This window comes from Lepus europaeus, chromosome 10, assembly GCF_033115175.1.
Source record: "Lepus europaeus isolate LE1 chromosome 10, mLepTim1.pri, whole genome shotgun sequence".
Classification (NCBI taxonomy): Eukaryota; Metazoa; Chordata; class Mammalia; order Lagomorpha; family Leporidae; genus Lepus; species Lepus europaeus.
The window spans coordinates 71,239,946-71,264,186 of record NC_084836.1 but is presented as its reverse complement, the minus strand read 5'-3'; the positions used below and the strand labels follow the sequence as shown (position 1 = coordinate 71,264,186).

At 52.7% G+C, this 24,241-nt stretch overlaps 2 protein-coding genes across 6 annotated transcripts; one reads left to right on the top strand and one right to left on the bottom strand.

Moving 5' to 3' along the window:
• Nucleotides 1-7,236: 7,236 nt before the first annotated feature.
• CCDC65 (coiled-coil domain containing 65) lies at nucleotides 7,237-18,502 on the top strand. 5 transcript variants are annotated; one of them, XM_062202231.1, is made up of 8 exons: nucleotides 7,237-7,549; nucleotides 7,802-7,969; nucleotides 12,995-13,164; nucleotides 13,968-14,106; nucleotides 15,856-16,053; nucleotides 16,591-16,809; nucleotides 17,877-17,930; nucleotides 18,056-18,502. In XM_062202231.1, exons 1-8 carry the CDS (start codon nucleotides 7,418-7,420, stop codon nucleotides 18,365-18,367), a joined length of 1,392 nt encoding a protein of 463 aa, XP_062058215.1. In that variant the 5' UTR covers nucleotides 7,237-7,417; the 3' UTR covers nucleotides 18,368-18,502. The 5 variants fall into 5 exon arrangements, with proteins under 5 accessions (XP_062058215.1, XP_062058214.1, XP_062058216.1 ...); XM_062202230.1 differs by having other exon boundaries at nucleotides 17,781-17,930; XM_062202232.1 differs by having other exon boundaries at nucleotides 17,816-17,930; nucleotides 18,056-18,308.
• Nucleotides 18,503-18,802: 300 nt separating this feature from the next.
• FKBP11 (FKBP prolyl isomerase 11) lies at nucleotides 18,803-24,036 on the bottom strand. The gene is made up of 6 exons (XM_062203744.1): nucleotides 23,795-24,036; nucleotides 23,507-23,572; nucleotides 22,995-23,082; nucleotides 20,932-20,965; nucleotides 20,566-20,636; nucleotides 18,803-19,038 (listed from the first exon to the last, which is right to left on the bottom strand). The coding sequence occupies exons 1-6, from the start codon at nucleotides 23,921-23,923 to the stop codon at nucleotides 18,821-18,823; spliced, it is 606 nt and encodes a 201-aa protein (XP_062059728.1). The 5' UTR covers nucleotides 23,924-24,036; the 3' UTR covers nucleotides 18,803-18,820.
• Nucleotides 24,037-24,241: the final 205 nt, after the last annotated feature.

Below are 24,241 nucleotides of genomic sequence, written 5' to 3'. Positions count from 1 at the left end.
CTGGGAAAGCAGCAGAGATGGTCCAAGTCCTTAGGCCCCTGCACCCACATGGGAGACCTGGAGGAAGCTCCTGGCTCCTGGCTTCGGATTTGTGCAGCTTCAGCTGTTGCAGCCAATTAAATGGGGAGTAAACCAGTGAATGGAAGACCTCTCTCTCTCTGCTTCCCCTTCTCTCTCTGTGTAATTCTGTCTTTCAAATAAATAAATAAAATCTTGAGAGAGAGAGAGAGAGAGAGAGAGAGAGAGAGAGAATCTTCTACTATCCACTGGTTCACTCCCCCAAGTGGCTGCAACAATCAAGGCTGAGCGAGGCTGAAGCCAGGAGCCAGGAGCTTCATCTGGGTCTCCCATGTGGATGCAGGGATCCAGCGACTTGAGCCATCTTCTACTGCCTTCCCAGGCACATTAGCAGGGATGCTGGATCAGAATTGGAGCAGCCTGGACTCAAACCAGCGCCCGTATGGGATGCCGGCACTACAGGCAGCGGCTTAACCTGCTACGCCACAGCGCCGGCCCCACCATGAGTGTCTCTTCCTTGTTTACTTATGAATATGTTTGTGTGTGTGTGTACTCTTGTATACATAAGCTCTTGTTCCCTTATAGAACATAAATTATCAACTTTATGTCATAGTATTTAGGTATTGTTAATTTTACTTGAGCTGTTGGAGCAAGAACCATAGCTGGCTTAGTGAGGCAAGACAGAGAAGAAACAGGCCTAGGGCAGGCAACCTCTTTGTGACAATCATTAACGACGTCACAGGTATCTCTTGACAGACCAACAGTGATTAAGCAGTCAGACCCAAGCCCCCTCCATGGATGGAGCAGACCAGCAAAAACCGGTTTTACCAGATCAAGTGTGGTTGTATATATATTTTTAAGATTTATTTATTTATTTGAAAGGCAAAGTTAGAGAGAGAGAGAGAGAGAGGTCTTCCATCCATTGGTTCACTCCCCAAATGCCCACAATGGCCAGAGCTGTGCCAATCCAAAGCCAGGAGTTTTTCCAGTCTCCCACATGGGTGCAGGGGCCCAAGCACTTGGGCCATCCTCTACTGCTTTCTCAGGCCATAGCAGAGAGCTGGATCACAAGTGAAACAGCTGGTGCACCCATATGGTGCCATTACACCACAGCACCCATAAGGTGCCATTACTCCCAAGTGATCTTATCCACTGACCAACCTTTGCTTCATGATAATCGTAAAAACACACCCCTGGGAGGAGACCGAGGATGCTAATGACACACACAATCTATGTTAGAGCGTGTGCCCCTACTGCACCTGTGCAATCAGAAACTCACCCATCCTTGAAGAATCTGCCTCAGGCCCTGCGCACACACCAGCTCATTCTCAGGGGTGCCCGTGCTGTGTGATGGGGTGTCCCCAGCTGAATGTACTCCAAGTCCTTGTCTCAGCATGACAGAAGGATTCAAAGTAGGGACACAGAACAGGATTTCTTAAAAGAGGTGACACACACAGAGGTGAATGTGGGCAGCCTCACTCCATGTGCAGAATCTGCTAGCATCACTGCCCCCACTGAAGTTAGAGTTGCCCCTTTTATGGGGTAGGGGGTGCACTCGTTGAATATACGCGTGGGGCGGAGTTGGGCAGGGTTCAGTGTTCGTGTTGATCCTCTTGGAAGGTTTCGTGATATCTCCGTTGCAGCTCAGCACATATGCATGCTCTTCAAGCTGTCTTCCGCCCAATGGAGGAATGAGGTTCAAGTGCATCACGGGAAGGAGGTGCTGAGTTGGCATGGAAGGCGGTGGGGCTTTCAGCAGGGCAGGGCTGCAGCAAGAAGGAAGCTGGCAGACTCCTACCTCCTTGGTTCACTAACTAGCTCCCTACCTAGCCCATCTCGCTCGCACTCACTCCTTGAGTGAACTTGGCTCTGTCAATAAATCCTGCTTTTCCACTGGCCTTTGTGTCCCTACACTGATGACAAGACCCTGGACCCCTTGGACACCCCCCACCCACATCATGAGATGTCAAGAAGAGTAGGGGCTGGCATTGTGGCACAGCAGGTGAACATAGTAGATGTTCAGCTAAAGGTACCTGCTCCTACAGTTATTTTTATTAGTTACACTAAAACTAACATCAAAAGAATTTTGTCTAGGGAAAAGCAAACACAGAGACTCATGTGTAGGAAGCCAGTGTTTGCAGTGCAGTGCGTTAAGCAGCTGTTTGTGGCACTGGCATCTACTGGAGTGCCACTTCCAGTCCCAGATGCTCCACTTCCACTCCAGCTCCCAGATAATGTGCCTGGGAAAGCATAAGATGATGGTCCAAGTACTTGGGTCCCTGCTACTCATGTAGGAGACCCAAATGGAGCTCCTGGATCCTGGCTTCAGCCTGGCTCAACCCCAGCTGTTGCAGTTATTTGGGAAGTGAACCGGCAGATGAAGGCCTCTCTCCCTGTGTCTCTCCCCTTCTCTCTGTCACTTTCAAAAAATTTATTTATTATTATTTGAAAGGCAGAGTTACAGAGAGGTAGAAGGAGAGAGAGAGAGAGAGAGAGAAAGTCTTCCATCTGCTGGTTCCCTCCCTAAATGACCAGAGCTGGGTTGGTCTGAAGCCAGGAGTCAGGAGCTTCTTATGGATCTCTCATGCAGGTTCAGGGCCCCAAGCACTTGGATCATCTTATACTGCTTTTCCAGGCCATAGCAGAGAGCTGGATTGGAAGAGGAGCAGCCAGGACTTAAACCAGTGCTCATATGGGTGCTGGCACTGCAAGTGGCGGCTTTGCCCACTACGCCACTAAATAAAAATTTTTTAAAGAAGAATAGGGGCCAGCATTGTGGTATAGCAGATAAAACTGCTACCTGCATCCCATACAGGCCATCTTCTACTGCTTTCCCATAGTGGAGAGCTAGATCAGAAGTAGAGCAGCCAGGACGCAAACCGGCACCCCTATAGGATGCCAGCACTGCAGGCGGCGGCTCTACCTGCTATGCTGCAGGGCTCCCCCACTTCTTCCTTTTATGCTTTTTCTCCTTAGGTTACAAAGAAGCTGTTCCTGCCATGGATAACTCCCCGTCCATTCCCGTGGACTCACCACATGAAGCCTTTAGACTAGATGAACCAGATGCTGTAGCATGTGGGGTGTTACCAATAGAGACAGGCTGAGGAGGAGCACAAGGAACAGTAGTCCAGACAACAGGTTATCAGGACAGCATCAGAGCCAGCACCCCGAGACCTCAGTGCCAACCCAGGGAGCGTCCAACCCTGGGCGAGGAGCCCAAGAGACAACGTTTCGGGTGTGGGAAGCTGGACTCTGGGGAGACAAATGTTCCCACCCGGTCCCTGCCCCTGATGCACGTAAGAAGGCACTGGAAATGGGTTTACTCTCAGCTCCAAGGGGAGGGGAGTACTCCCTTACTTGAGGACTGAAGGCTCCTGGGTGTTCAGGCAGCTCCCATAACCCATAACTACCTAACCCCTGGAGGACCGGGTGACCCTGGATGTCACAGGTAAGAATATTGATTTTATTCCTTTGAAGATTTATTTATTTTATTTGAAAGGCAGGGTTGCAGAGAGGCAGAGGCAGAGAGAGAGAGAAAGAGAGAGAGAGAGAGAGAGGTCATCTATCTGCTGGTTCGCCTCAATTGGTTGCAATGGCCAGAGCTGGGCCAATCCGAAGCCAGGAGCCAGGAGCTTCTTCTAGGTGTCCCATGTGGGTGCAGGGGCTCAAGGGCTTGGGCTATCTGTTACTGCTTTCCCAGGCCACAGCAGAGAGCTGGATCAGAAGTGGAGCAGTCGGGTCTTAAACTGGCACCCATATAAGATGCCGGCACAGCAGGTGGCGGCTTTACCTGCTACACCACAGTGCTGACCCCAAGAATATTGATTTTCTAATTGATGTGGGAGCCATGGATTCTGTTCTGAATTCCCAGGTGTTCTGAATTCCTATCCTCAAAGAGTGTGCCACCGTGGGAATAGATGGCAAACTTGCTTCTTACCATTCCTTTGCTTGTCACGAACTACCTAATGCTTCTACTGCAGTTACATTACAGGAATTTTGGGGCCAGTGCTATGGCATAGCGGGTAAAGCCACCACCCGAAGTGCCAGCACACCATATGGACGCCGGTTCGAGTCCCAGCTGCTCCACTTCTCCTTCTCCTTCTCCTTCTCCTTCTCCTTCTCCTTCTCCTTCTCCTTCTCCTTCTCCTTCTCCTTCTCCTTCTCCTTCTTCTTCTTCTTCTTCTTCTTTTTTGTTTAATATTTATTTATTTATTTATTTGATAGGTAGAGTACAGACAGTGAGAGGCAGAGACAGAGAGAAAGGTCTCCTTCTGTTGGTTCACTCTACAAATGGCTGCAATGTCCAGAACTGCACCAATCCGAAGCCAGGAGCCAGGAGCTTCTTGCCGGTCTCCCACACAGGTGCAGGGGCTCAAGGATTTGGGCCATCCTCTACTGCTCTCCCAGTCCATAGCAGAGAGCTGGATTGAAAGAGGAGCAACTGGGACTAGAACTGCCGGCTGCTCTACTTCTAATCCAGCTCCCTGTTGATGGCCTGGGAAAGCAGTGGAGGATGGCTCAAGTCTTTGGGCCCCTGCACCCATGTGGGAGACCCAGAAGAAGCTCCTGGCTTCAGATTGGCCCAGCTCTATCCATTGCAGCCATTTGGGGAGTGAACCAGTGGATGGAAGACTTTCTCTCTCTCTCTCTCTCTCTCTCTCTCTCGCTCTCGCTCTCGCTCTCGCTCTCGCTCTTTCTCTCTTTCTCTCCCTCCCTCCCTCTGCCTCTCTGTAATTCTGCCTTTCAAATAAATAAATAAATCTTTAAAATAATAATAATAATAAGCTATACAAAGTACACCAAACATTAGCTTAAGGCAGTACACCTTTAAAAAATTAAAGGAATTTTAGGGGCCAGCATTGTGGCACAGTAGGTTAAGCTGCTGCCTGCAATTTTGGAGCTCTGGTTTGAGTCCTGTTGCTCCACTTCCCATCCAGCTTCCTGCAAATGCACCTGGTAAATAAGGGGAAGATGGTCCAAGTACTTGAGCCCCTAAAACCCACATGGGAGACCCAGATGGAATGCCTGTCTCTTGGCTTTGGCCTGATCCAGCCCTGGCTGTTGCAGCCATCTGGGGACTGAACCAGCAGGTGGAAGATCTCTTTCTCTGTCTCTCCTTCTCTCTTTGAGACTCTGCCTGTTAAATAATAAAAATAAATCTAATTTAAAAATGTAAAAATTACAGGAATTTTTAGCTGGGTACCTCTGTCCATAATTAAACTTCGACCCCTTGAGACACGCCTACAAGATACTTTGTCCTACACTTATGAGTCATTTCCAGCTGACACGCTTTTCCTACTCCTTATCTTTCTTAGGAAATTGCTAATGACAGGAAAATACCCTGGAAACTTTCCCACCATAAAAGCAAAAGGAGGAACTATTACTACACACCATGAAGTTAATCTTTTTTAAGATTTACTTTATTTGAAAATCAGAGTTACAGAGACAGAGGACCAGATATATATAGAGAGAGCGATCTTCTATCTGCTGGCTCACTACCAAAATGGCTTCAACAGCCAGAGCTGAGCCAGGCTGAACCCAAGAGTCAGGAGCTTCATCTGGGTCTCCCACATGGGTGCAGGGGCCCAAGGAAACTGTTTTTCCAAGGCACATTAGCAGGGAGCTGAATCGGAAGTGTCTATGGGATGCCAGCACTGCAGACAGCGGCTTAACCCACTTTGCCACATCTCCGGCCCCTACAAAGAAGTTCTTTTATCTAATCTTAATGTTACTTCACAAATATCCTTTTATCCTGCCATATCAGCAGGTTGATAAGGGAGCCATTAAGTTTGGAGCAAATATCATGTCTAGGCTTAACATGGGCTGGAGCTAAGCTTCGCCCTGCTGCAGTGGACATCATTGTTGCAATCAGAGCAGAAGGAAAATGGAGGTGCTCTGTGTGTTGGAGTCCTGAGATGTTTGCAGATGACACTGAGAAAGCTAACAAAGGAATTAGCCTAGAAAACTATCCATTATTGGGGCTAGTATTGTGACACAGTTGCCTAAGCTGCTACTGGTATCCCATCTTGGAGTGTTGGTTCAAGTCCCAGCTTCCACGCTTCCCAGTTTCCTGCTAACGTGCCTGGGAAGGCAGCACAGGATGGCCCAAGTACTTGGACCCTTGCCATCCATGTGGGAGACCTGGATGGAATTCCTGGCTCCCGGCTGTGGCTTGGCCCAGCCCCAGCCATTGTAGCCATTTAGCAAGTGAACCAGAGGATGGAAGCTCTCTCTCTCTCTTTTCAAGTAAGTAAATCCATAACTAAATCTATTTTTTTAAAAGAAAATATCCATTATTTACAGCAACGATGGGCTGCGCGTGTGAAGACTTGTATGTGTGTCCAAGGAGGAACGCACTTGAGCTACATATGCATATCACGCTGTATCTGTGTGCGTGACGGCATGAAGACAATGTCTCTCTGGTTATGGTGAATAAAGTATACGATGTCGAGTCTGGACTTGCTGTGTGGTCCTAGAAGCAGTTCTGGGGCAACACAGTAAGGAAGAAACCATGAAACTCAACGTTGCTGTAGGCCAAGTGAGGGGAAGCAAGGAAGCTCTCATGGCACCAGATTCTTGAGTAGCGATCGATTCCGTTCTAACTTTGTCCACGTTGCTGGATCAGCTGTCGGGCGGTGTAGTCCCCTTCAGCCTTTCAGGGCTGGTTTTGGTTTTTGCTTTGTTTTGTTTCTTTACACAATGTTCAGCTTGGTGTTGGCCAACCTTACATTTTTTTCTAGAAGTATTAAAGTTTAGCTTCAGCAAGGGGAAGTCTTTTCCCGTGGATATGTCTTGTCTCATTATGGCTTAGGCATCTCCTTTTTTTATTTCTTTTTTCCTTAACATTGCCCTTGCCCATCTGTGCTATTTCACTCTCTCATTAAAGTTCAAATATAATATAAAATTAACCTGGCACTTTAGGAAACGTGAAGATAATTCTTACTCTTCTGGCTGCCTTTCATCCCCCCTCCCATTTTTTAATATATACACCCTTACTGATTTTGTAACAACCAAATAAAGTTCTAGCAATAAATTGAAAAAAAAAAAAAAAAAGTATACCATGAAAAACAGCACCCAGGAGACAGACCCTCTCCAAAACTTACTACGGTCCTCCAGCCGGCAGGGGGCGCTCCAAGACAGAGCCCCTCCTCCAGGCCTCTGGTCGCGCCATCTTGGCCAGACACTCGTTGCTAGGAGACGAGACGCCGCTTTCTCCCTGGAAAGCGGTCTCTGGGGCAGCAGCAGTGCTGTCCCCTGCCCAGCCGAGGGTACTTCCGGGAGGCCTCTTTCTCTCCGGGCATTTTCTCTCTCCCCTCCACCGCCCCACCTGTAACGCGGGCCGCGGCGGGCCGAAGCTTCGTGCCTGCGTCCAGTCCCCCCACCCCCGCCCCGCGCAGCCATGCCTAAACGAGGGAAAAAGGCCAAGATCCCTTTGTCGGAAGAGGAGCAGCTGCTGCTGTTTCAGCAGAAGTTGCTAGCGGAGGAAGAGATAGCCAAGAAGAAAGAGAGGCTCCTCAGCCAGTTCTTGAAGGTGATGGCGGCCCCCCACCTCCTGTAGGGCCGGGAACCCCGCGCAGCGACACCGCTCGGGAGGCGGGGAGCTAGGTCAGCCGCCAGCTGTCACTCACGCCGTCCGGAGTGGTGACGTTTTCCCTGGAGAGGGGTCACTGCAGACTGCAGCCGGCTGCATCGGCAGGTGCTCAGCTCCCTGTCCTAGAAGGGGTTCAAGTCAGCCTGGTTTTTGGCCTTGACCTCCTGGATGTGTGTTTATCCCTGCACGCAGGACAAGCTGGCCAAGGAGGAGCACAACAGTGCTCTGAACCTCAATAAAATCAACACGCAGTGGAGAGCCGTCCTGCGGGAAGTGAAGACCAGGGAGCTGCACAGGGACATTGAAATCCTCAGCCAGACGTTTGAGCGTGTGGTGGACTGCAAAGACAGCGTCATCAAGGTGGGCGCTCTTTCCGAGGAGACACGAGTATGGCTGCCTGGGTCTCTGTTTTGTTTTGTTTTGCAAAGTTAGAGAGAGAGAGAGAGAGAAAGTCTTCCATCCACTGGTTCAGTTCCCCAAATGTTCCCCAAACAGCCAGGGCTGGGTCAAGCCAAAGCCAGGAGCCAGAAGCTTCTTCCTGGTTTCCCACACGGGCACAGAGGCCAAAGCACTTGGGCCATCTTCTACTGCTTTCCCAGGTGCCTTAGCAGGGAGCTGGATTGGAAGTGGAGCAGCCAGGACCCGAACTGTTGCCCATATAGGATCCGGCATCACGGGTGGTGGCTTTACCTGCTACACCACAGCGCCAGCCCTGGTCTCTTCTTGATAGAATGGGCCTAGTGAATTAATTAATCAGTCTTAAATCCTTCACAAGACACAGGCTAGTGGTACTGAGTTTTTACTGAAACGAGTAGTTGAACATTGGCACTACTCACTCCCTCGGGCATCCACTGCCCCAACCCAGTCCTATACCATAAGACACCATAGACCTCAGCTGGTGACTCGAATTCAGTCCCATGCCTTCATTTCAGCATCAGAAGGCTCAGTTTCCGAGAGCAGAGTTGACTGATCCACGGTATGACAAGTCAGAGCCAGGTCTGGAGTAGGGGTGCCCCGACTCCACTCCAGTGCTCTGTTCAACCAAATTGTTTGGCTTCTTTGATTCAACTTCCGTAGCCCTGGGTCAATTGGGAGATCTCCATGGGTCATGCATTTAGTCAGCCGTCCCTATGCTCTCAGGAGATTTTTTTTCCCCCTAAGATTTATTTATTTATTTGTTTTAAAGGCAGGGTACTAGGGGGAGGGGATTGGGGTGGGAGAGTCTTTAGCAGCCAGGCCTAGGCCAGTCCAAAGCTAGAACTCCATTGGGGTCTCCCACATGGGTGGCAAGGCCCTAAGCACTTGGACCATCTTGCTCTGCATCCCAGGCCCATTAGCAGGAAGCTGGGTCAAAAGTACAGAGTAGGGGCAGGTGCTGTGGCGCAGCAGGTTAACACCTTGACCTGAAGCGCTGGCATCCCATATGGGCACCGGTTTGAGACCTGGCTGCTTCACTTCCAATCCAGCTCTCTGCTGTGGCCTGGGAAAGCAGTGGAAGATGGCCCAAGTCCTTGGGCCCCTGCACCCACGTGGGAGACCCAGAAGAAGCTCCTGGCTCCTGGCTTCAGATTGGCGCAGCTCTGGCCATTGCAGCCAGTTGGAGAGTGAACCAGTGGATAGAAGACCTTTCTCTCTCTTTGCCTCTCCTCTCCTCTCCTCTCCTCTCCTCTCTCTCCCTCTCCCTCTCCCTCTCCCTCTCCCTCTCCCTCTCCCTCTCCTTCTCTCTCTGTGTAACTCTGACTTTCAAATAAATAAATAAATCTTTAAAAATAAAAAAAGTACAGAGTAGCCAGGACTCGAACCAGGGACTCCAATATGGAATGCCGATGTCCCAGGCAGCTGCTTAACCCACTACACCGTAACAGAGGCCCCTCAGGAGGTTCTTGAGTTCTGGATTCTACCACATTTTCTTCTTCTAAGGGATTGTGCTCTATCCCCTCTTTCATTCTACTTTTTACATCCTACCTGTTAAAAACAACAACAACAACAAAACCTTTTTCCCATCTTAAAATCCTAAAGTAAGGAGAAAGTATGCATTACCTCTAGAACACACACATCTCTCCTTCACAGCCTGTCCCCCAGTGAGAAAATTCAGCAGGCTCTGAACAGTTTTAGGAAATGTACATTAAGAGTCTCTGAGTTTGCAGAACCCATTGTAATACATCAGAAGTCCTCACCTCACCAGATTTTTTTTTAAAGATTTATTTTATTTATTTGAAAGACAGAGTTAGAGAGAGAGGTAGAGACAGAGAAAGAGAGGTCTTCTGTCCACTGGTTTACTCCTTATATAACTGCATCAGCCTAAGCTGGAGCTGATCTGAAGCCAGGAGCCAGGAGCTTCTTCCAGGTCTCCCACACAGGTGCAGGGGCCCTGGGCCGTCTTCCACTGCTTTCCCAGATGCATTAGCAGGGAGCTGGATAGGAAGTGGAGCAGCTGGGACGCGAATCAGTGCCCATATGGGATGCTGGCACTGTAGGCCAGGGCACTGTAGCCACGGCCCCTAAGATGCCACTTGGGATGCCTATATCCCGTATGGGAATGCCTGGATCTGAGTCCCAGCTTCGCTCATTCCAGCTTCCTGCTAACACGCACCCTGGGAAGCAGCAGGTGATGACTGACTCAAGTACTTGGGTCCCTGCCACCCCCATGAGAAACTGGGATAGAGTTCCTGGATCCTGGCTTTGTTTGGTTTGGCCCAGCCCCAGCTGTTGTGAGCAAATGAACCAGCAGATGGAAGAGATTTTCCAAATAAATAAAAATGTAAAATTCAATTAAAAAAACAAAAACAAAACCCCTACAACATTGTGCAAATGTTAGCGATCCTCACTTGCTCTCTAAGAAATGGTCCTGGCCTAAGCCATCAATCTAGAATTGTGGCCACTTTTCATCAGTCTTTTTTTTTTTTTCTTAAAGATTTTATTTATTTTATTTGAGAGGTAGAGTTATAGACAGTGAGAGGAAGAGACAGAGAGAAAGGTCTTCCATCCGCTGGTTCATGCCCCAAATGGCCACAACGGCCAGACCTGAGCCCATCCGAAGCCAGGATCCAGGAGCAGCTGTATTAGTAGATGCATTAACAGGGAGCTGGATTGGAAGTGGAGCAGCTGGGACTCGAACTGGCGCCCATATGGAATGCCAGAGCCGCAGGTGGCAGCTTCACTGGCTGTACCACAGTGCCAGCCCGTAGAGGTATGTTTTATATAAGAAATGCTTGATGCTTTCTCTTCCCTTCATGTACTAGTTGTTTTGGCTGTTTGACACCCTTCAATGGTCAATGATTTAAGTACCCTTATGAACTTTAATCAAATGATTGCTGCCTTTCAATCCGTGGCAGTCCAAATCTTATGGATATTCAAACTATCCTTTTTGCTAGTGGCAGTGTTCCAGGTATCCATTGCTACATAATAAACCATTCCTAAAGTAGTGGCTTAAAACAACTTCTTGTTACCACTGGTGGTTCTGTCAGCTGGCCGAGCTCAGCATGGCTCTTCCTTGTGATCTCTCTCTCTCTCTTTTTTTTTTTTTTTTTTGACAGGCAGAGTTAGATAGTGAAAGAGAGACAGAGAGAAAGGTCTTCCTTTTTCCGTTGGTTCACTCTCCAATGGCTGCTGCGGCCGGCGCACCGCGCTGATCCAAAGCCCGGAGCCACGTGCTTCTCCTGGTCTCCCATGCGGGTGCAGGACCCAAGCACTTGGGCCATCCTCCACTGCACTCCCAGGCCACAGCAGAGAGCTGGACTGGAAGAGGAGCAACCGGGACAGAATCCGGCGCCCCGACCGGGACTAGAACCTGGAGTGGCGGCACCACAGTTGGAGGATTAGCCTAGTGAGCCGTGGCGCCGGCCCCTTGTGATCTCTTAAGCCAGAAGTTTTCAGTCAAATGTCAGTTGGAGTTGCAGTCACTTAAGGCCTAACTGAGCTGGATGGCCAAGGAGCTGGGTGCTCACTCTGCCGTCGGTGGGGCTGCTGAGAATGCTCTCACCTGGCCCCTCCATGTGCCTCACAGCAGGACGGCTGGCTTCTAGCGGGAGCATCCCAAGAGCAAGCCTTGGAAGGCGCAGGAAGAAGTTGCTAGGCCAGCGAAGGGCAGTGCCACCATACTCAGTTGATTCTAGCAGTCGCAGGGTCTGCCCAGTTCATGGGGATGGAGGAGACTCAGCCTTCTGATGGTGATAGTGGCGAGATCACCCTGCACAAAACTGTGGGATGGGAGATCCAGCTTTGCTTGTCTCGGGAAAGGTACAGCCTCCACAGTGAGCCACTTCATGTTGGTCCCTGAATGCTTCCCACACGACCTGCTTGGTCCTAGATCGCTTTTTTGGTGGTGTCTTATATGATAGGATACTCTAGTCCAGGTTCAATTTATTTTCTGCCTCAGATCTCCAAGAACCCCTCACCCCCACCCCCACCCCCACCCCACCAGTTCCCTTTAGTGGTAGCGAATCAGCGTAAATGCTTACTGTCCACAGGACACTGGCTGGCTTCTTCTTCTTCTTCTTCTTTTTTTTTTTTTTTTAAAGATTTATTTATTTATTTGAAAGTTACACAGAGAGAGAAGGGGAGGCAGAGAGAGAGAGAGAGAGTGTGAGAGAGAGAAAGAGAGGTCTTTCATCTGCTGGTTTACTCCCCAGTTGGCTGCAACAGCCAGAGCTGCACCAATCCGAAGCCAGGAGCCAGGAGCTTCCTCCTGGTCTCCCATGCAGGTGCAGCGACCCAAGAACTTGGGTCATCCTCTACTGCTTTCCCAGGTCATAGCAGAGAGCTGGATCAGAAGTAGAACAGCCGGGACTCAAACTGGCGCCCATATGGGATGCCCGCACTGCAGGTGACGGCTTTACCCACTATGCCACAGCACCGGCCCTAGGCTTCTTGCTTTATGTTCAAGAGTAGAGGAGGGCCGGCGCCATGGCTCACTAGGCTAATCCTCCTGCGGCACCGGCACTCCGGGCTCTAGTCCCAGTTGGGGCATCGGTTCTGTCCCAGTTGCCCCTCTTCCAGTCCAGCTCTCTGCTGTGGCCAGGGAGTGCAGTGGAGGATGGCCCAAGTGCTTGGGCCCTGCACCCACATGGGAGACCAGGAGAAGCACCTGGCTCCTGGCTTCGGATTGGCACAGCGTGCTGGCCGCAACGCGCCAGCCGTAGCAGCCACTTGGGGGGTGAACCAACGGAAAAAGGAAGACCTTTCTCTCTGTCTCTCTCTCTCACTATCCACTCTGCCTGTCAAAAAAAAAAAAAAAAAAAAAAAAGAGTAGAGGAGTCTGAATCTCTCCGAAGAATTGGCATTAGGAACTGAGGGGGAAATGCCATCGTGCCGCCAGGCTGGCCAGCCGAGTACACGTTTATTTTCTCAGCCAGAGCGGTGACTCTCTCCCTCTCTTCCTTCCAGTCCTTAGCAAAGGACCTGTCAGAAGCCGAGGAGCAGTATGCCCACGCCCTCCGCAGCCACCTGCACAACATTGACCAGCTCTTGGCCCTGCAGAGGCGCCGGCTGAGCCTCCTGGAGGAGAGCTACGTCATGGAGCTGGAGACCCTAACCAAGGAGTTTGAGACAGAAAGGTGGGGAGGCCTAACGAAGGTGGGGGACTGAACCCAGGGCGTGCTCTCAGACGGTCCTAGTGCCTTCTCCGTGAACTCAGTTTTAGGCCTGAGGCCCTAGCCTGCCCTTACCTGTGCCACATCCCTCGTCTATGTGCCCTCACTAGTCTACTCTTTTTTTTTTTTTTTTTTAAGATTTATTTATGAATTTGAAAGTCAGAGTTACACAGAGAGGAGAGGCAGAGAGAGAGAGAGAGAGAGAGAGAGAGAGGTCTTCCATCTGCTGGTTTACTCCCCGATTGGCTGCAACAGCCAGAGCTGTGCTGATCCAAAGCCAGGAGCCAGGAGTTTCTTCCAGGTCTTCCACACAGGTGCAGGGGCCCAAGGACTTAGGCCATCTTCTACTGCTTTCCCAGGCCATAGCAGAGAGCCGGATCAGAAGTGGAGCAGCCAGGTCTCGAACCAGCACCCATATGGGGTGCTGGCAGTGCAAGCCAGGGCGTTAACCCTCTGCGCCACAGCACCAGCCCCTCCCTGATCTACTTTTACCTGTTGAAATCCAATACATCTGGCAGGCGACAGGGATGGGGAGAGGCTCTCACTGCAGCCTTTGGTACTTTGTGATTTTTGTACCATATGAGTAGACACTTCCCATCCAGCAGCCAAAATAAAATCATCTTAGTTATTCTTTCTGGCTCCCCCATCAGTTCTATAGAATCTGTCCCACGGTGTAGTCCTTATGGCATCCCCGACTGCTGCACGTTGTCCTTGTTGGTCCAAGGTCCAACATGTTCTACCCCTCACAGCCTCTCCTTTCCCCACAGGAAGACAATTCTTGAACAACATGAGAAAGAGATCCACTACCTACAGGACGTCTTCATGGCCATGGAGCAGAACTACATAGATTCCGAGTATGAAAGCAAACTGGAGTTCCAGAGCATGTGGGATGACCTCAAAAACAAGGTGAAAAGGGGGCAAGTGGAGGAGGAAGCGCCGGGAGAGAAGTGAGAGACTTAGCGAAGGTGGCTAGCACTAGAAGCCCCCTTCGGCCTAAGCAGGCGATAAACTGTTGCTGCTGCAGGTGACCTCCCCCCGCCTCCACCCCTCCGTGGTGCTGCTAGTCATTTGGCCAGGAGGGCAGACCATTCTAGAATGTCAAGGGAATGCATTTTGGAGCTACAAGGGCAGCAAGGAGGTCATCTGGCTTTCTCCCTGTGATTTGCAGGCAAAGAAGCTAAGACCCAAAGAGTTAAACTGACCCGCCAAGAGGGCGTGCTGCTGGTTTGTGGCAGAGCAAGAGGAGAACATGGGTCCCCTGCCCCTGGGTCCAGAGTGCTTGCAGCCACCTTGGAGGCTGCAAACTTAGCCAGCCTACAGACCTAGAGGTGGGGGTGGGGTCATTTGTTTCAATTTTACCCCACAGTGGTTTTGTTTGTTTGTTTGTTTGTTTTTTTTTTTTTTTTTTTTTTTTTTTGACAGGCAGAGTGGATAGTGAGAGAGAGAGAGAGAGAGAGAGAAAGGTCTTCCTTTGCCGTTGTTTCACCCTCCAATGGCCGCCGCAGCCGGCGCACTGCGGCCGGCACACTGCGCTGATTCGAAGGCAGGAGCCAGGTACTTTTTTTTTTTTTTTTTTTTTTTTGACAGAGTGGATAGAGAGAGAGAGAGAGAGAGAGAGAGAGAGGAAGGTCTTCCTTTTTGCCGTTGGTTCACCCTCCAATGGCTGCTGTGGACAGCGCATCTCGCTGATCTGAAGCCAGGAGCCAGGTGCTTATCCTGGTCTCCCATGGGGTGCAGGGCCCAAGCACTTGGGCCATCCTCCACTGCACTCCCGGGCCACAGCAGAGAGCTGGACTGGAAGAGGAGCAACCGGGACAGAATCCGGCGCCCCAACCGGAACTAGAACCCGGTGTGCCGGTGCCACTAGGCGTAGGATTAGCCTGTTGAGCCACGGCGCCGGCCTTTTAAAATTTTTTTGAAGATTTATTTATTAGGCCAGCGCCGCGGTTCACTAGGCTAATCCTCCGCCTGCGGCACCAGCACCCCGGGTTCTAGTCCCAGTCGGGGCACCGGATTCTGTCCCGGTTGCTCCTTTTCCAGTCCAGCTGTCTGCTGTGGCCTGGGAGTGCAGTGGAGGATGGCCCAAGTGCTTGGGTCCCTGCACCCGCATGGGAGACCAGGAGAAGCACATGGCTCCTGGCTTCGGATCAGCTTGGTGCACCGGCTGCAGCGTGCCGGCCACAGTGGCCATTGGGGGGTGAACCAACGGCAAAAAGGAAGACCTTTCTCTCTGTCTCTCTCTCACTGTCTACTCTGCCTGTCAAAAAAAAAAAAAAAGAAAAGAAAAGAAAGAAAGAAAAAGATTTATTTATTTATTTGAAAGGCAGAGAAAAAGAGAGAGAGAAAGAGGTCTTCCATCCATTGGTTCATTCCCCAAATGACTGCAACAGCCACAGCTTGGCTGATCCGAAGTCAGGAGCCAGGAGCTTATTCCAGGTCTCCATGTGGGTACAGGGGCCCAAGGACCTGGGCCATCTTCCACTGCTTTCCCAGGCTGTAGCAGAGAGCTGGATGGGAAGTGGAGCAGCCAGGACTCAAACCAGCACCCATATGGGATGCTAGCGCTGCAGGCGGCAGCCTTACCCTCTATGCCACAGATCTGGCCCCCATGAAAGGGCAATTCTAATCCTTGCCTGTCTGGGGGCTGCTTCCTAGAATTTAGAAGAGAAGCATTTCCTAAGGCTGCAGCTGGAGAACATAGTGGAAGATCTGTGGAAAAGATTCCAGGACGCGCTCAAGAATTACGCTGACGCCACTGAGGATCGGAAGATCGCCTTCGAGACCCTGAAGGTGAAGGATGAGAAGAGCTCGAAAGAGATTGAGGCTCAGATGAAGAAAATACAGAAGCTGCAGGTTAGCAACACAGCAGTGCTCTACCGTCCCCTTTATCCCCTTTGCTTTCTTAAGATTTATTTGAAAGACAGAGTTACAGAGAGAGGGAGAGAGAGGGGGAGAGAGAGGGAGAGAAAGGGAGAGAAAGGGAGAGAGGGAGAGAGGGAGAGAGGGAGAGAGGGAGAGAGGGAGAGGCCTTCCATCTGCAGGTTCACTCCCTAAATGTCCACGACGGCCAGGGCTGGGCCAGGTTGCAGTCAGGCACCAGGAACTCCATCCAGGGGCCCAAGCTCTCGGGGATGGGGGTGGGGAGCGGCATCTTCTGCTTTTATCTCAGGTGCATTAGCGGGAGTTGGATCAGAAGCGGAGCAGTTAGGACTCCAGCCGGTGCTCATATGGGTAAACAGTGTCACAGGTCGTGGCTTCACCGGCCGTGCCACAGCGCCAGTTGCCAGTGGGCCTCAGTTTGGGAAAAGATGACGCCTTCTGATTTCAGTCCCTGGGCTGCCCTCTGGCCTGTCTCCCTAAGCCGGGGGTCAGGCACATCCTCTCCTCCAGGAGGCCATCAGCATTTCAAAAGGCAAGATCCTGCTGCAGAGCCGCGAGAGTGAGGATCAGAACCAGTACATCCGTAGTGACAAGGAACTGGTCCTTGTACAACTGCGGAAACTTAAGGCCCAGAGGACCCGGGCTAGGGAAATAGCCCAGGAGAACTTAGTGAAGCTAACCCTGGAAAGTAACGCCACCCTCAAGGCCCTGAGAAAGATCGTGGATAAGGTAACAGGGGTGAGGGGTGGGGGTGGGGGAGTAGGGAGTGTGGGCGGGGGGGGGGGGGGGGGGGGCAGCACACAGCCAAGGAAGCTTATTTCCTGCAAGGTGCAAGCGATTTGGGAGAGTTTAGAAGAGGGCTTCCTTCTATTCCCTACTCTAGTAGACACTTGAAACACTTTCAAAACAAAACAAAACAAAAGGACCAGTGCTGTGGCTTAGTAGATAAAGCTGCCGCCAGCAACACTGCCCCCTCATCCTCCCATATGGGCACTGGTTCTAGTCCTGGCTGCTCCACTTCCCATACAGCTTCCTATTAGCAGCCTGGGACTGTTTTGCTGCTTTCCCAGGTCATTAGCAGGGAGCTGTGTAGGAAATGGAGCAGCCAGGACTAGAATCAATGCCCATATGGGATGCTGTTGTTGCAGACAATGAAACACCTTCTTTGTCCCTTGCTTCTCTGTTACAGTGAAAATGAAATGAATTAGTAATATACTTTTTTAAAAAAAGATTTATTTATTTATTTACACAGAGAGAGGAGAAGCAGAGAGAGACACAGGTCTTCCATCCACTGGTTCACTCCCCAGATAGCCACAACGGCTGGAGCTGAGCCAATCCGAAGCCAAGAACCAGGAGCCTCCTCTAGGTCTCCCACGTGGATGCAGGGGCCCAAGCACTTGGGCCATCTTCTACTGCTTTCCCAGGCCACAGCAGAAAGCTGGATCAGAAGTGGAGCAGCCGGGTCTCGAACCGGTGCCCATATGGGATGCTGGCGCTTCAGGCCAGGGTGTTAACCCCGCTGTGCCACAACACCAGTCCCATAATGTCCTAATTGTATAAAGTGAGCTATTTAGATAGTGCTGACAAGGGGCAAGCAGCCTGCGTGAGGTGTGTCTGTAAGGCTGCCTTCCCCTGGGTTTAAGCAGAAGAGCCGACTCCACCCCCTTTCCTAACACCAAGCCCCTTCCGGCTCCCACCAGGGCGAAAAGATCCTTAAACTTGCTGAAATATGTAGGAAATTCGAAACGGAAGAAGAAAAGGTGCTGCCTTTTTATTCATCCGTGCTGACTCCCCAGGAGCAGGAGATCGAGGAGCAGAACCAAGAGGAGCTGACCGAGGAGCTGGTGGAGGTAGGAGCTGGGGTGGGGGTGGCGGCCAGGGCACTGGGCAGCGTCCGGGACACTGGGCAGCGTCAGCCACAGATGGCGGAGCCTGCGCACAGCCTGTCCCTGTGACTCCCCCCCCCCCCCCCCAGGTGATGGCAGACTATGTCGGGATGGAGAACTTCTGGAAAAGGTACAACAAGGTGAAACTGGAGAAACTGAGCCTGCTGCAGCGGCGCGCGCGGCTCCTGGAGATCAACGGGAAGCTGCGGGAGATGCTCAAGCAGTACTTGGACGGCATCTCGGTGAGCGATGAGGTGCTGAGCCAGCTCAACCCGCTCTTCATCGTCAATCACCAGAGCAACCTGCCCCCAGCGGCACCTGGGCTCCAGCCCCCTGACAGAGAGCCTGCGGCCGCCTACAATGTCATCGAGGCAGCCCATGTGATCGCCCACACCCTGTGACCCCCCCTCAGGAGAAAAGTCTCTTCCCAAGCCTGAGTCGTGTATGTGTATGTGTGTGTGCACGCGCACGTGTGCTCCCTCTCAGAGCCGTGAGGACTGTGCTATTAAAAACGTCCATGTCTGTGAGCTCTGCCGTCTGAGCCATACTAGACAGAGAAGTCCGTGCTGAGGACTCTGGGCCCGAGCAGACGCTCAGTGACACTGCTGCTCGGTGTCGGGCACCAATGGGAGCCAAAATCTTCCTGCAGGACCTAGAAGATTCACAGCTGGGTCCTCGGGGTGCGTTAGGACAACAAGAGGAGGCCAGGCAGAGAGGGGACCCAAGACGGCCATCGACCCCCCAGGCCAGGGAAGATCCAACGTAACACTTTTTTTTTTCCCTGCTTCATTCCCATTCACAAAAACAGCCCCAGGAAGTATCAGGCGAAGAAGCTGTTCTCTGAATGACATTATTTATTTCTTTTTGCTCTTATTTCGCTTCTCTTCCTTGAGCTTCTTTTTGGAGACTTTGGGTGTGTTGGCCTTTTTGTACAGGTGATAGCCAATGAGGCCCAGGAGGGCTGGCACCATGGCCATGCCTACCAGCGGCAAGACACCCTTCACCAGCTTGTGCCAGTAGTTGGCTCGGATCAGGGCAATCAGCTCGACGTCATACTGCACCACTGCATCCGCTGGAGAGGCAGAGGGGAGGTGAGGGTTAGGATCTCTGAGTGTTTTGCGCAGGGTTCCGAATCTGAAGGGAAACAGGAAGGGTGGGCCGCAGCAGAGCTAACCAAAGAAGCTGGCAAGATTGAGACGCGCAAAGGCAGAGGGGGAGTCGTGAGCCATCCCATGACAGACGCACTTGTGGACGTGTCTGGTCTGCGTGAGGGCAGAGGAAGGCTGCAACCAGGACATGCATGGGCTCTTCTCCGTTTCTAAGCGACAGAACCCTTTGTGCCCCCACTTCAACCAGGGAACGGGCCAGAATCTTTGCTGGGCTTTAACTGGATTCAAACTAGACATGGTTTTTTGTTTTGTTTGTTTGTTTTTTACACTTGATCTTAGCCAAAAGGCCTAGAAGCGATAACTCATGTTTTTTCAAATCCACCCACCAGTGAGCACACTCAGGATGGTTACAAGGAAGATAGGATGTTCAACATGAGAGGGAAAAGAATGTGGCTTAAGAGGAGCAGGTGGAACAGGACTGTGTGGGCAGGGCAGCAGCCGCGGGGATGGGAGGTTGCAGAGCCTTGGGTAGAGCAGTTTCTGTGGTCCCCTTACCCTGTTTGCCAGGCCTCCTTGTAAGCTGGGACTAGGACAAGAGTTAGGACCCCAGCAGCTGGTGGAGTGCAAGCCATTTTAGTTAACAGAACATCGGTTATAACCAAAGGCAAAAGACAAGCATCTTGAGAAAGCTTTGCAGGTTTCAGTCCTTTAAGAAAAGTTAGTAGCAAGTGAGTGTGATCTTGACTGGTTTTAACATTACGAGATAGCCTGACTTTTTTTTTTTTTTTTTTTTCCAACTTGGTTTTAAAATGTTGCTTTTGGCTGCTTTTCTTTTTGAATTACTTGACTGCTCTGGGAGGGGTGGTTCAGGCACAGACCCACGTGGCTCAGGCAGGTGTGTTTTTTTTTTTTTTTTTGACAGGCAGAGTGGATAGTGAGAGAGAGAGACAGAGAAAAAGGTCTTCCTTTTTTGCCGTTGGTTCACCCTCCAATGGCCGCTGTGGCCAGCACATCTCGCCGATCCGAAGCCAGGAGCCAGGTGCCTCTCCTGGTCTCCCATGCAGGTGCAGGGCCCAAGGACTCAGGCCATCCTCCACTGCCTTCCCGGGCCATAGCAGAGAGCTGGCCTGGAAGAGGAGCAACCAGGATAGAATCCGGTGCCCCAACTGGGACTAGAACCCGGTGTGCTGGTGCCGCAAGGCGGGGATTAGCCCGTTAAGCCACGGCGCCGGCCCAGGCAGGTGTTTTTGTTTTTGTTTTTTCTCCTAAAAAGATACCAGCTGCCAGAGGTCTGGCTAGGTGACGAGTGTCCAGCCTGTTGGCAGGCTGCGAAGAAAAAAGACAGCCCCCTTGCAGAAGGAGTCACAGCCACTCTTGTACTGCCCAGCAAATTTAGCCTGGACCTTCTCAAGCTCAAGAAAGCATGTCGCTCCTTGCAGCTCTTCGGGACTGGGTACCGTGATGGCCGGAGAGAGACCCCGCCACATTACCTGGGATAGATGGTGGAAAGCCCCGTTTCCCATAAGCCAAGTGAGACGGGATGATTGCTCTCCGCTTCTCTCTAGGGAAGGGAACACGAGTGGAAGGCGGGCCAGCAGGCTCGGCTGAGGCTCTCCTAGCACAACCCTCTCCATATTCACGCCCCAACACAAACTTTCCCACAGGCCTCCATTCCTCCAACAAACCCCCCAGCCACACCCAGATGCCCTCAGGGGTTTCACTGGGGCTGGACCTGCCCAGGCAAAGCTAGGGTCCTCTCTCCCACATTCTCCTGCCTCACTGGGGAACAGGGGTGGCAGACAAAGCCTCTGTCCACGCACAGGCAGAACCAGGCCCGCCCCTGCCCAGATACTCACCCCACACACATGTCTAGAAGGCTTTGCTCCAGACCTGAGGAAGAAGACATAACTGAACCGGAAGCCATCCACAATCCCCAAATGCCAGGGGAGGAGGTTCAGAGACTCCCGCTTGACCTCCAATTGCGCTTTTCCTCACTTCCCAAGCCCCTGGCTTCCACTGAGGAGTGGGTAACAGCAGTATTAGAGGTGGGGCTTGGGGATGGACATCGTGGCACAGTGGTTGACCTGGGGCTTGCCATGCCCACGTCTCTTACCGGAGTGCCAGGTTCAAGTACTAACTCCTCTGCTTCCAATCCAGTTCCCTGCCAATGCTCCCGGGAGGCAGTGACTGATGGCCCAAGTGCTTGGGTCCCTGCCTGCCACCTACCTGGGCTCCCAGCTTCCCTAGCCCTGGGGAACATTTGGGAAGTTGCAGGGGAAAGATTCTCTGTGTCACTCTGCCTTTTTTTTTTTTTTTTTTTGACAGGCAGAGTGGACTGTGAGAGAGAGAGAGAGAGAGAGAGAGAGAGAAAGGTCTTCCTTTGCCATTGGTTCACCCCACAATGGCCGCCACGGCTGGCGCACTGCGGCCGGTGCACCGCACTGATCCGAAGCCAGGAGCCAGGTGCTTCTCTTGGTCTCCCACAGGGTGCAGGGCCCAAGCACTTGGGCCATCCTCCACTGCACTCCTGGGCCACAGCAGAGAGCTGGACTGGAAGGGGGCAACCGGGACAGAATCCGGCGCCCCGACCGGGACTAGAACCTGCTGTGCCGGCGCCGCTAGGCGGAGGATTAGCCTGTTGAGCCATGGCACTGGCTGCCTTTTTTTTTTTTTTTTTTTTTAAAGAATTATTCACAGGGCTGGTGCTGTGGCGCAGTGGGTGAAAGCCCCGGTATGCAGCACCGGCATCCCATATGGGTGCTGGTTCAAGTTCTGGCTGTTCCACTTCCGATCTAGCTATGGCCTGGGAAAGCAGTAGCAGATGGCCCAAGTTCTTGGGCCCCTGCACCTGTGTGGGAGACCCAGAAGAAGCTCCTGGCGTTGGATCAGCACAGCTCCAGCTGTTGTGGCCATCTGGGGAGTGAACCAGCAGATGGAAGACCTCTCTCTCTATCTCTGCCACTCTGTAACTCTGCCTTTCAAATAAATAAATAAATAAATCTTTTTTTTAAAAAAAAGAATTATTCATTCAACTCGTTTAAGAGAGAGAGATGGCCGGCACCCCAACCGGGACTAGAACCTGGTGTGCCGGCGCCACAAGGCGGAGGATTAGCCTGTTAAGCCACGGCGCTGGCCCCCAGTGTTTAATTTAAAAAACAAACTTCTGGCCGGCGCCACGGCTCAATAGGCTAATCCTCCGCCTTGCGGCGCTGGCACACCGGGCTCTAGTCCCGGTCGGGGCACCGGATTCTGTCCCGGTTGCTCCCCTTCCAGGCCAGCTCTCTGCTGTGGCCCAGGAGTGCAGTGGAGGATGGCCCAAGTGCTTGGGCCCTGCACCCGCATGGGAGACCAGGAGAAGCCTGGCTCCTGGCTTCGGATCAGCGCGGTGCGCCAGCCACAGCGCACTGGCCGCGGCGGCCATTGGAGGGTGAACCAACGGCAAAGGAAGACCTTTCTCTCTGTCACTCTCTCTCTCACTGTCCACTCTGTCTGTCAAAAAAAAAAAAAAAAAGAGAGAGAGAGAAAGAGGCCTCCTTTACCTGCTGGCTCACTTCCCAAACACCTGCAACACTCACGGCTAGGCCAGCCTGAAGCCAGGGGCCTGGAAGTCCATCCGGGTCCCCCATATGGGCAGCAGGGACCCAAGCACTTGAGCCATCATCTGTCCACTGCCTCCCGGGCACATTAATGCAAAGCCGTATCTGCCAAGAGTAAGAACAGGTACTATGACGTGGGACATGGGGCGTCCCAGGTAGCGATTCAACCCCTGCACCACAATGCCCACCCCTACTCTGTAAAATAAGAGAAAGAAGCAAGGTAGCTGGTGGAGCACTGGGGTCTCACTCATCCTGGGGGGGGGGGGGGCATTTCCGGAGCAGCTTAAGGGATGAAGAGGGAATGGGAGGCACGGGTCACGTACCTGGAATCACCTGCTTTTGGCCAAGTTCTATAATCAGGGGGTCTCTGGTCAGAGAGGTGTCAATTATGCGTCCATCTACCAAGCTGCCCTGGGGGGACGAGAGCATCAAGTACACACCTGGTACCTCCCCCTCTCTGGGGCGGGCCACACACACCTGGACCGCTGGAGCGGCGGCCCCTCCTCCACCGCTGCAGTCTAGCGGCTCCCCTCGGGGGCAGAAAGGAACAGGAAGCCCCAAAGGGCTGGCACTTCTCGGAGATCCCTCCACCTTGCGTTTCTCGGTGTCGGGAGGAACTGGCGGAAACGCAGGAGGGGGAACGGGCCGGGGGGGGGGAAGCACCCCTTCCCCCGTACCCCGCCGCCGCCACGTGCTCCACGACCCTGGAGCCCAAGTTTCTTCTCCCCGACCGCTTGCCACGTGTCCAAGCCAAAGCTGACGTGTTGCAGCAGGGCACCGCCCCCTCCCAGGCTCCGCCCCGGCACCCCCGCCCCCCTCCCCCGAGACCCCTCACCGTGTAGTGTATGTGAAGCGTGTCTCCAAAAGCAGCGGGCTCCGCGCATGGCTCGGGGGGCTGCACCTATGGCCGGACTGCGGGGGTCACAGAAGCTCCTCCAAAGATCCCGTTCTGGGTCTCGAGACCCAGCATCCTCCCCCCCCCCCCAACTCGGTCCCTGCACTTGCTCTCCCCCCAGGTCCCCGTTCCCAAGTTCTTTGAAGCCCCCTTCATTCCCCCCGCCCCAACACACACACACACACACACAAGCTCAGCTCTCGGGGTCCGGGGCCAGCGCCGCCTCACCAGGGTCTCCACTTGGAGGGTCCGCACGGGACTTTCGGTTTCGAAGCCGGCGTCTGCCCGGCACACCGCCCCTCTGAGCCACAGCAGCAGCAGCAGATGGAGCGGAAGGCGCGAGGGGCACAGGGTCATGGCTGGACGCAGCGCAGGCACCGGGGCGCCGGGACAGGCTGCTAACGTTGCGGCCGCCGGGACAGCGTTCCCTCGGCGCCGAGGCCAGACGGGACCGGGCGGGCGGCGAAGCGCGAGCTCCTCCTCCTCCTCCTCCCACAGCCCTTCCTCCACTAAGTCCCCACCTCCTGGAGGGAGGAGGCCGCGGGGCGGGCGGCGGGTGGCCCTCCCCTAGCCGCTCGGATCGGGAGGTCGCAGATTCTGACCCCCGTCCGTTAGCCGTTCTGTCCCACGACGACGAGGGGTGGGGCCGCAAAACAGAGCCATTCACTGCTGCCT

What these genes read in the sequence shown, in the direction of transcription:
- FKBP11 (XM_062203744.1), bottom strand. Translation starts at nt 23,923, where the DNA reads ATGACCCTGTGCCCCTCGCGCCTTCCGCTCCATCTGCTGCTGCTGCTG. An exon ending in CCCTCCAAGTGGAGACCCTG is followed by an intron (nt 23,573 to 23,794) that starts GTGAGGCGGCGC and finishes GTCCGGCCATAG; the next exon opens with GTGCAGCCCCCCGAGCCATG. An exon ending in CTTCTAGACATGTGTGTGGG is followed by an intron (nt 20,637 to 20,931) that starts GTGAGTATCTGG and finishes TCCCTTCCCTAG; the next exon opens with AGAGAAGCGGAGAGCAATCA.
- CCDC65 (XM_062202230.1), top strand. Translation starts at nt 7,418, where the DNA reads ATGCCTAAACGAGGGAAAAAGGCCAAGATCCCTTTGTCGGAAGAGGAG. An exon ending in TCCTCAGCCAGTTCTTGAAG is followed by an intron (nt 7,550 to 7,801) that starts GTGATGGCGGCC and finishes CCCTGCACGCAG; the next exon opens with GACAAGCTGGCCAAGGAGGA. An exon ending in GGGATGACCTCAAAAACAAG is followed by an intron (nt 14,107 to 15,855) that starts GTGAAAAGGGGG and finishes GCTGCTTCCTAG; the next exon opens with AATTTAGAAGAGAAGCATTT.